Source organism: Semicossyphus pulcher, unplaced genomic scaffold (genome assembly GCF_022749685.1).
Source record: "Semicossyphus pulcher isolate SPU_LCO1_2020_fin unplaced genomic scaffold, fSemPul1.0.p SCAF_12, whole genome shotgun sequence".
Taxonomy (NCBI): Eukaryota; Metazoa; Chordata; class Actinopteri; order Labriformes; family Labridae; genus Semicossyphus; species Semicossyphus pulcher.
The window spans coordinates 15065241-15074327 of record NW_027211626.1 but is presented as its reverse complement, the minus strand read 5'-3'; the positions used below and the strand labels follow the sequence as shown (position 1 = coordinate 15074327).

General features: G+C 40.3%; 1 protein-coding gene and 2 non-coding genes across 3 annotated transcripts; 1 reads left to right on the top strand and 2 right to left on the bottom strand.

Annotated features, from left to right (window-relative positions):
* Positions 1-5: 5 nt before the first annotated feature.
* Positions 6-99, bottom strand: trnai-uau (transfer RNA isoleucine (anticodon UAU)). The gene is made up of 2 exons: positions 62-99; positions 6-41 (listed from the first exon to the last, which is right to left on the bottom strand). It is a non-coding gene; the product is annotated as a tRNA-Ile (tRNA).
* A 522-nt stretch (positions 100-621) lies between these two features.
* On the top strand, positions 622-715 carry trnai-uau (transfer RNA isoleucine (anticodon UAU)). Its single transcript has 2 exons — positions 622-659; positions 680-715. It is a non-coding gene; the product is annotated as a tRNA-Ile (tRNA).
* A 1551-nt stretch (positions 716-2266) lies between these two features.
* Positions 2267-7205, bottom strand: LOC138588860 (myelin and lymphocyte protein-like). Its single transcript, XM_069659105.1, has 4 exons — positions 7077-7205; positions 4368-4535; positions 4138-4263; positions 2267-2988 (listed from the first exon to the last, which is right to left on the bottom strand). Exons 1-4 carry the CDS (start codon positions 7167-7169, stop codon positions 2914-2916), a joined length of 462 nt encoding a protein of 153 aa, XP_069515206.1. The 5' UTR covers positions 7170-7205; the 3' UTR covers positions 2267-2913.
* Between the last annotated feature and the right edge of the window lie 1882 nt (positions 7206-9087).

Here is a 9087-nt window from a genome sequence, read left to right as displayed (position 1 = left end):
AAGAATGCTCCAGGTGAGGCTCGAACTCACAACCTCGGCATTGCTCTACACTGTACTGTCTTATAAGTACCGCGCGCTGACCGATTGCGCCACTGGAGCTGTAGTTCCTGTCATTGCTTAATAAACTTTAGCTAAACCTCTGGACATATTTTGTGCATTGATGCCCTTTACCATGGTTAAATTTTGCTCCTGTAAACTTGCAAGACAGAGAGTAATACAGTCACAGCATGGAGGACGAAGGTTTGAGGTTAAAGGTCAAACACCAGTGCCCTGTGGCTGTGAATATTCTTATCATGTTAACCAAAATATAAATAAAGCAGAAACAGGGACACAATGAAGAATTACATCAGAAACATCTGCACTGAGTTTTCTTTGGAGAAATAAATATACCGCTAGAAAAAGGAATGAGCGGTGCCTCTTCCAGCCCTGAGTGCTGTCTGCAGGTATTCCTCTCACGTGTCATATAGCTCCCAAACACTTCACAATTAAATCGCTTTAGTCTGGACGGCATCTCTACAGGTGCTCCGAATGTGAGGCCACTGCCTCTGAAAATTTAGAATCAGTCCAGAAGACTTAATACTAATTTGAGTTAAGTACATGCACATTTCTCTAAGGCTTTGTGCTCCAGTGGCGCAATCGGTCAGTGCGCGGTACTTATAAGGCAGTACATTGTAGAGCAATGCCGAGGTTGTGAGTTCGAGCCTCACCTGGAGCATGTTGATGCTTGGAAGTGTGTCAGTAACATCTTCCTGCTCAGTCAGGTTCAGAATGACAGTCCAAATAATCTCTTTAAAGATCCACTGAATGTTTGACAATCAATCAGACATATAGACCTATGGTTTAATGTTCATCATGAGACGTCCGGCTTCCTCCCACAGTCCAAAGACATGCTGGTTAGGTTAATTGGTGACTCTAAATTGCCCGTAGGTGTGAAAGTAAGCATGAAAGGTTGTCTCTATTACCCCTTTTCCGCCAACGCGAACCTGGGCTGGTGCTTGTGCTGGTTCGGAGCTGGTTCAACTTGCGGTAAAGGTAATGATCAACCCATTTTTATTCTTAATAAGACTGAACGTAAGATGTTGTTAGCCTCTCTGCTAGCCCGCTAGCTCGATTTAGCATAGCTTAAACTGGTGCCCATTAAACAAATCAGTTATCTTTTCACTACATTTTCCAGGGAGTGTACACAACGCCAGAGTTCTTAAACACTCTCATCTGGATGCCCTCAGTGACGGGGAGTTGCTGGGGCAAAACAAAGTGACCATCTCTGTATGTCAGCCCTTTGATTGACTGGCGATCAGTCCAGGGTGTAACCCCTCCTCTCGCCCAATGACAGCTGGGATTGGCTCCAGCCTCCCACGACCCTGAACAGGATAAGTGGTATAGATAATGGATGGACGGAAGGACATAGAAAATAGACTAAAAACTATATTTGGCTTTTGTTGAGTGCAATTTAATTGGATTGGCCTGTCATTAGTTTTGCAGGTATTTAGTAGGGCGGCCAGAAATGTGTTTACCAAAGTTGATAGCAGTCCATTCAGTAGTGGTTCAGACATCTCAATCAAAATAACAAGCATGTTGTAGCTAGAAGAAAGGTCAGTGGATGACCAATGTCAAGATGATTTATTCTCTCCATCTCTTATTTTTAGTAACAACTGCAATGATTGAACATTTCCTTTTACACAAAATACTTCTAAAATGTTTCCTTTCCTTCCTTTGGTCTAAACCTTCCCTCCTTATAGTTATTCTTTCACCAACTGGTTTTCCAGAGTGAACCTTTCTCTTCTGACTGTAGCTATTGTCATGGTGTCAGGACTTTCTTATCCTGCTAATCTACTTTAAATACTGAACAGAACGTGGCAAATATTTACATACCATTCTATACGTGACTGCACTTACACAAGACTAACACTGACACTGAAGGTTGCGGCAATAAACTGTAACAATAAAAGCCTGGATTCAACTGGCAATAATAAATCCAAGTGTATCAATGTGGAATGAATTGTTCCAATATTTCAGTGAGCAAGTAATACAAATAAAACAAGGACTCAGTCGTGTTTGCATCTCTAACTTGTTTTAATATTAAGAATAAAAAATGCCAAAACTATACAAATGTCAGAGAGGTCTCATGAAGGTCTCATTAAAAAGATCATCATTTAAGTTCATGATTTGTTGGTATTAGCCTAATTCTATATGACAAAGAAACAATATTGGCAGTAGTTCTATAAAAAAATCTACTTATCCATGAAAAGTATTTTTAAAACAAACGTGTATGTCTGATCACAACATCAATAAACAAAATACTTTCTGATCTTTATTTGCTATTTGCATTTGAAACATAATATAGATAATAAAAAAGGTTTTAAACATTGTATGTACGTGTTGGTTTTTATATAAGGTGATCAGTTCCCTTCCTGGGCCTGTCTGTTAAGTCTTAAGCAGCCTGTTAGCTTAGCTTAGCATAAAGACTGGAAGCAGAGGGAACACAGCTAGCCTGGCTCAGTTTAAAGGCTGAGAGTGGTGTCAAACCTCTTGACCAACTCTCTACAAGAAAGAAAATAAACACATATTCCATAACTTATGGCCTTTCATTGCATCAATATCACTACGTCTCCATCATCCCTATTTCAGCTCTTTACCTCCAAACTCATCACTAATTAAACCATCATTAACACCATCTGCACACAACATTAACTCAGCTCACCATGCCTCTTCACAAATCCCAATAAACTCTGCATTAACAGTCCTAAAATCTTCATATGTGAGTCTGACCAGGCTGATTTCACTTGCTGGTAATTTCACCACACATGCGCACACACACACACAGACCAAACATGCATACGTGTGGACACACAGGGGGAACATAGGATGCATCGTACTTCGTGGCCAAACGGGTCGGTGATTCAGCTGCGCTCTTCAGAAGTTTTTCCATCGGACAGAGGAGAGGATGGCGTGCATGAAGTAGAAGGAAAAAGCCAAGTAGGCGAACACCTGAGAGACACACACACACGAGTAAACACAAAACACAGGCTTAGAGAGAAATTCAACTTTTTTGAGGATCATGTGTTGAACATGGGAATATTGAAAATGTGATTCATTTCAGGACGATATAAGCCTACTGTATTTCCCTCTTTTGCTTTACCCTAATTTGGTAAAAGTTTAACATTTGGGGAAATAAGTTTATTTGCTTTCTTGCTTCAGTCAGATCTAAAGTTCAATACCACTCTCATGTCTGTACGGTAGCTATGAAGGCAGCAGCCTGTTAGCTTAGCTCAGATCAAAGAGTGAAACAGGAGAAAAACCAGTCCTGACTCCTAATCTGAGCGCCTGTAGAGCTCAATATGCCGGTCTGCGGCTAGTTTTTGGCCTTGCTAGCTTGCCTACTATGCCCACTATTTCTTGGCCAAGTCATACAAACAACATATAAAGCATTTAAAGTAAGCAATATAGCCGCTATAGGTGGATGTTGTTAGGCTACCTTTCAACAGAGCCAGGCTAGCTGCTGTATTTCCCAAAGTGTCCTGTCTTTGTGTTTAACAAAACTAACAGCTGCTAGCTTAGCTTAGCTTTTAGAAGACTCCAGGTCTATATAAAGTGAAGCCACCACTGAATAGTCTTAACCTGCATTCTTTCTAATATTCAACACGAGGGGAATTTTATTAATCAAGCTAATGTTAGCAGGTAACTTAGCGTTTGCTAAATACACCACTCCAGCTCTGTCCTCTTCGAAATATGGTAACTTCTGGCTCCAAAGATAATAACGGCCTAAATTTACACACTCAAAGCTTCATACAATCCTCCATAGAGAATTGTGTGACTTAATTCTTAGCTTTCAACTATGAATTTGGTATCTTCTACTGTAACTGATCGCAAGACAGCTAATTAGCTTATTATCTGCCCAATTTTTTTTTTACGTATTCCTTTAAGTGCCATTGTAGCTGCTTGGAGTAACCTTGTGTTATTTTGACAACATTTGATGTGAACTGCTAACTGTAAAATGGCCTCAGGAAATGAAAGAACAACAAAGGCTATAGTAGGTACTATGGCTCTTTGTTAGCTGGACGATAAGAGACGGGTTTGTTCAGTTCACACTGTGAAGATGAACAGCTGTTTGTGCTCTGTGTTGTACTCTATCCTCACCACAGCAGAGATGTCAAGCTTGTAGACTTTTGGATCTCCTGCTGTTTTCTTCTGGAGGGTGATGTTAGCCAAAGACACGCTCGCGCTGAGGTAGAATAACGCTGCCATGCTGTGGTAAACAAAGTCCTGGACACACAAAAAATAGTAAATATTATAAGCCCTTCCTCTCACGTTCATTTACTGTTTCATTCACTCTTTCTGATCCTTTCTCTCGCTCTCTCAGGTCTTACAGCTGAAGCCCAGCCAGGGTTGTTCTTGTGACACCCGGCAGCGAAGATGATCACCCACAGGAAGGTCATGACGAAGCAGAAGACGGAGACAAACATCACCCAGCCCAGGGGGTTCGGCGGGTCCACGTGGGTTGACGCCACCAGGATCCAAACCAAACCACCAAACACCTGCAAAGATGAACATGGGTGATCAGGGTAAGAGTAACTCCATCTTTTACCTCTCTTTTTTGTTACCTCTGACAGTAACTTCAGCAAGTCACTGTGAGTGAAACGTGAGCCTGTGCAGCTGAAAAATAGATGAAGTGTACAATGATGTTCCTAAGTGTGGGTCTGACTCTAAAGAAACCTTTCCGTCGTAAAAGCCCCAGAATAGATCAAAGTGTCGGCTCGTTCCTGTATTTTGGCTTCCTTCACTACCCTTATTTATACTGCTGCCTTGACAGTTCTTGACATGTCACCTGTGTTATTGATTAAACATCAGCAGAATGCAGGCCGATTAACATAAATACACATGCAACAATTACTATAGGCAAAAAAGAACACTGGATTTGCATATTGTACTTACTGCAAGTGTAGTTTCCCATTAAAGTCATGTTTGTTTTTCCAAGCTACAGTGTGAGCTGCCAAAGCAAACCAGACTAAGAACAATCAGCAGCATGTAAGAGTGAAAACATAGATCAAAACCATACCATGAAAAGGCAGTCAGAAAAGTGGTCCAAGTACAAAACGTCAGAATCAAAAGCCACATCTCTTTAAATGTTGACTTACTTTAGACTTACTAAACACCTTACTTTCTATATGGTTCCAAGCACAGGAGGTTTGGTGTTTAGTTTGTCAGATTACTTTACATTGAATGGTAACCACATCCGTACAGTCTGAACTCTCTGGAATTCTCTTATACCCGGACTGGCTGATGATATGAGCCTTTCAAGTGGAGGCGCAAACTATTTCTCAAACAACCTGAGCCAGAGATTAATCATAAGAAAGGCCTTTTATCAATACAACTACAAGTCACAACTTATTCAATGAGATTTAACTTTACTTGACATCTTGAATTTGAAGCAAATCTGCCTGAAGCTTTTTGAAAAGATTTCACAATAAAAACTGAGCAGAAGATTTTAAACTACATTATAGAGTTATGATGCACGCAACCACACACCATCATTCTGTCTTCAGTGCCACATTTTGAATTATTGCACATTTCCGACACTGATGATTTTGCGCTTTCTTTCCTCTGCTTAAAAAACGTGAGCTTATTGTGAAAGAATAGATAACATACAGTTAAATGTCTATAGGCTGAGCTGATAGTGACAAGACCTGACCCTGTCTGAAGGCCTAATATAACATTTATTCAAGATTTTTTTTAAAAAGACGACAGACATCCAGACAATGTGGTCAACAGCTGTCTCACTGTAGCTGTAAAGATGAGGATACAAATAACAGTTGTTTCAACTGCATGTCAGTGACTGTATTTCAACAGGCATCAGTGACTCGTACCAAACAATGCCAGCTGTTTCACAAGCTCAGTGAATGAGCATTAAAAGACCTCAGTCACATAAAGGGACTCAAAGAAGAGGGAGAATGAAAAACACTCTTGCTAAAAAGAAAAAGGCCAAATGTGCCCCGGTCACAGAGAAAAGTCAGATGATAAAAGTGCACACTTGATCTTTTTTAGCATCAAATCAATGCAGTCTGCGCTGCTGCTGCACTGAACTCATGTCCTGGCTTTCTTTAGACAAATTTGTGTCACACAGGTGGGATAATTTCACTTTACACCAAACAGGCTGAGTAACTCCAAGTGTTTTACAGTTGGATCAACATCAGCAGTTTGTCATCACATTTCCACACACCAACAGAAGAAACTGGACCATCAAGAGAGATTCTTGGCGACAGTAAAAGGTCAAGATGCTCTTAAGTCAGACATTAAACCAGCAGCAAACAAAGGAGGCTTTTGTACCGCCATTTAAAACAGGAAAGTCTCAATGCAAGTTATCATTTTAAATACTTCCCAGATTTAGAAAAAGTACGACATCCATTTTGATATATTGTCTGCAAAATTCAGCTGGTATGTGTGTTATTTTTTTGTAATATGTGCTACCAGAACTATTTTTTTGCCTTTCGTACATTGTGTACAGATTTGCCGCTGAGTGGAATCGGTCCATAACCCACCTAAAATATATTTCAGTGGAATTATCACTAATATAAACCACTGGCGCGGTTATTTGTCCAGCAGTCATATGAGCAGTTTCTATCTTTTGTCATCATTCAGGGAGACGACGCGCTGGCCGCATTTTTTCTTAGATTAGTGGCACAGACACAATGCGAGTGAAACGTGAGACGTGAAAAGACATAGCTGATGCTCCCATGAGAGGAATATGTGTCATCATCTCCTGTTTCACCATTTTTTGCACCGTTCTTATTCAAAGAGTTCAAATCCAGCTTCAGCAAGTGATAATACAGGGTTGAATTTTTCCCCTCATAATGACTATTATAAACTTTAATTCTTATAATATGTAAGAGTGGATAACCTGTTTAAGTTTTCATACATATACCACACTAACAAAATATATATATATAAATAATAATATATCTTTAAGGTTAAATAGGTAAATTCAAAGTAAGAAAAAATACATAAAAATTAAAAAATAATACAAAATGGAAAAAAAATAACTGTCTTCAAGGTCAGCAGTCCTGTCCTCATCCACTCACCAGTTCAGGCATGTAAAATACATCCGGCGCCGTGGAGCAGATCGCCCCTCCGCTGGGCAGGCTCGCCATAGGCTGAGCTGTGGTTGCAGCCATCTCTGCCTGTTCCTTCTCCCGGTGCTACAGCGACAACCTGCCCTCTCCTCTGAACTAACGGAGCAGCGGCAGGTGTTTCTGACTCTTATAGCAAAGCTAGGGTAGCAGACAAACCCGTTCTGCTATTGTGGGTGAGAGATCCTTCCCACAACAGCTCCTTGAAGCAGACACACCCTTCATGTTCCAGCACCCGAGGCGAGCTGCTGTTTAATGTGAGCTGGTGACCTGTGAAGACGCTCTGAAACAACCAAGAGGAATTTGTGTTCCCTTTGGCTACAGTTAAACCCACGCTGTTAAAATATATTCATTGTTACAGCTGAGTGCAGAAACAGCTCAGTGACTTTAGGTTGTACTCACTTCATGAGCCCTTACTTTGCTATAGCGGAGTGCCTGCAGCCTCTGTTTGTACTGCACACACGGCGGCTATAACAGACGTTTCTGTTCAAAATATAGATGCTGATGATGACTGGATTTATGGGTTCAAACACTTAAACTTCACTGACACTTTAGCATCTCCACTCAGATGTACTTTAAAGCTGCCCTAATCATTATTTTTAATATTATATGGTAAAATAAATTTAACTGAGCTTTTTCTGTTGTAGGCCCTAAATTCTCATCTTTAAAACCTGTCTGCAAAATCCCGTGTTCTTTCTTTGGTATTTCATGAATTATGACTTTATCACAATTGATATTAAATCATTTCCCTTTAGAAAAATTTAAGTACCAGCTGAGCAAAAAACAAATCCACGGAAATTTTACAAATCAGTGAAACTATGAGCCTGCAGTGCCAGTTTGTGTTAAACAGGTGAGTCACAAGGGGTTGTGGGTTTTTGGGTTTTCCACACCTCTGGGACAAAAGGTTAGGACTTTCTGATCCTCATAAATCTTCATCTAGTTTAAAATTAAAGATTCATAAAGAAAAATCATCATCTTTGTCTTGGTCCAGTGTTGACATTTTGTAGACCTTTTCACAAAGGTCAGCTTGGAACAGCACCTGCTACTCCAATCACAACAGGGCCCGAAGTCAGTAGCCGGACTTTTCTCCTCTGTAGTCCCCCGGTGGTGTGATGAGTAACCAAATTCCATCCGGTCCGCAGAGTCCTTTTCCTCCTTTAAGAAAAAGCTAAAGACCCAGCTCTTTCATGAACACCTCTGAGCCTAATGCTATGAATGATGATGTTGATGAGGAAATATATGATGAATATTGTTGTTGATGTTAATGATGATGATTTTTATCAGGCAAATAAAATCGTTTTTTAGTGTACTATCGACTTCACATATATTATATACAAAATAAACAACAATGGCCCCAACACTAAACCTTGAGGAGCCCCACACTTAACCTTCATCTGTTGTGATTAAACCTTGGTTCCTATTGTCTAGGTCAGGGGTTCCCAAACTTTTCCATGCCAAGGCCCCCCAAACAGCATTAGCTTCTGGCCGGGGACCCCCAAACCCACAGACAATGCTACAAAATATGCTCCTTCGGTCTATTTGTTGTCAAAAACCTGTCCATTTTGCGCTAGCTAGCTACACGCAAGCTTGAGGAGCAGAGCAGCTTGATAACAACTGCCAGGTCTACACAGATTATGACGTCGTTATGACGTTGTCATGCCGAATTTGCAGCTGAATTTGAGAATCCGAGATTACGGCAGTTTACATTTTGTACGGTTCAGGACAAATGGTTATAAAAAAAAAAAAATTTAAAAAAAAAAAAAAAAATTGCATTTTTTTTCTTATCTTCCCTCCAATTTTCTGAGGCCCCCCTAGTGCCCCCTGGCGGTCCCCGGTGAGTGCTCCTCCTCTTATTCCATATTTTTATGACTTTTAAGAGTCTCTATATAGTTTTCCTTAAGGGATTTCAATATATGCTCTTATTCATGTCTGTTATTTTATTTAAACAATTAATTTAATTTTT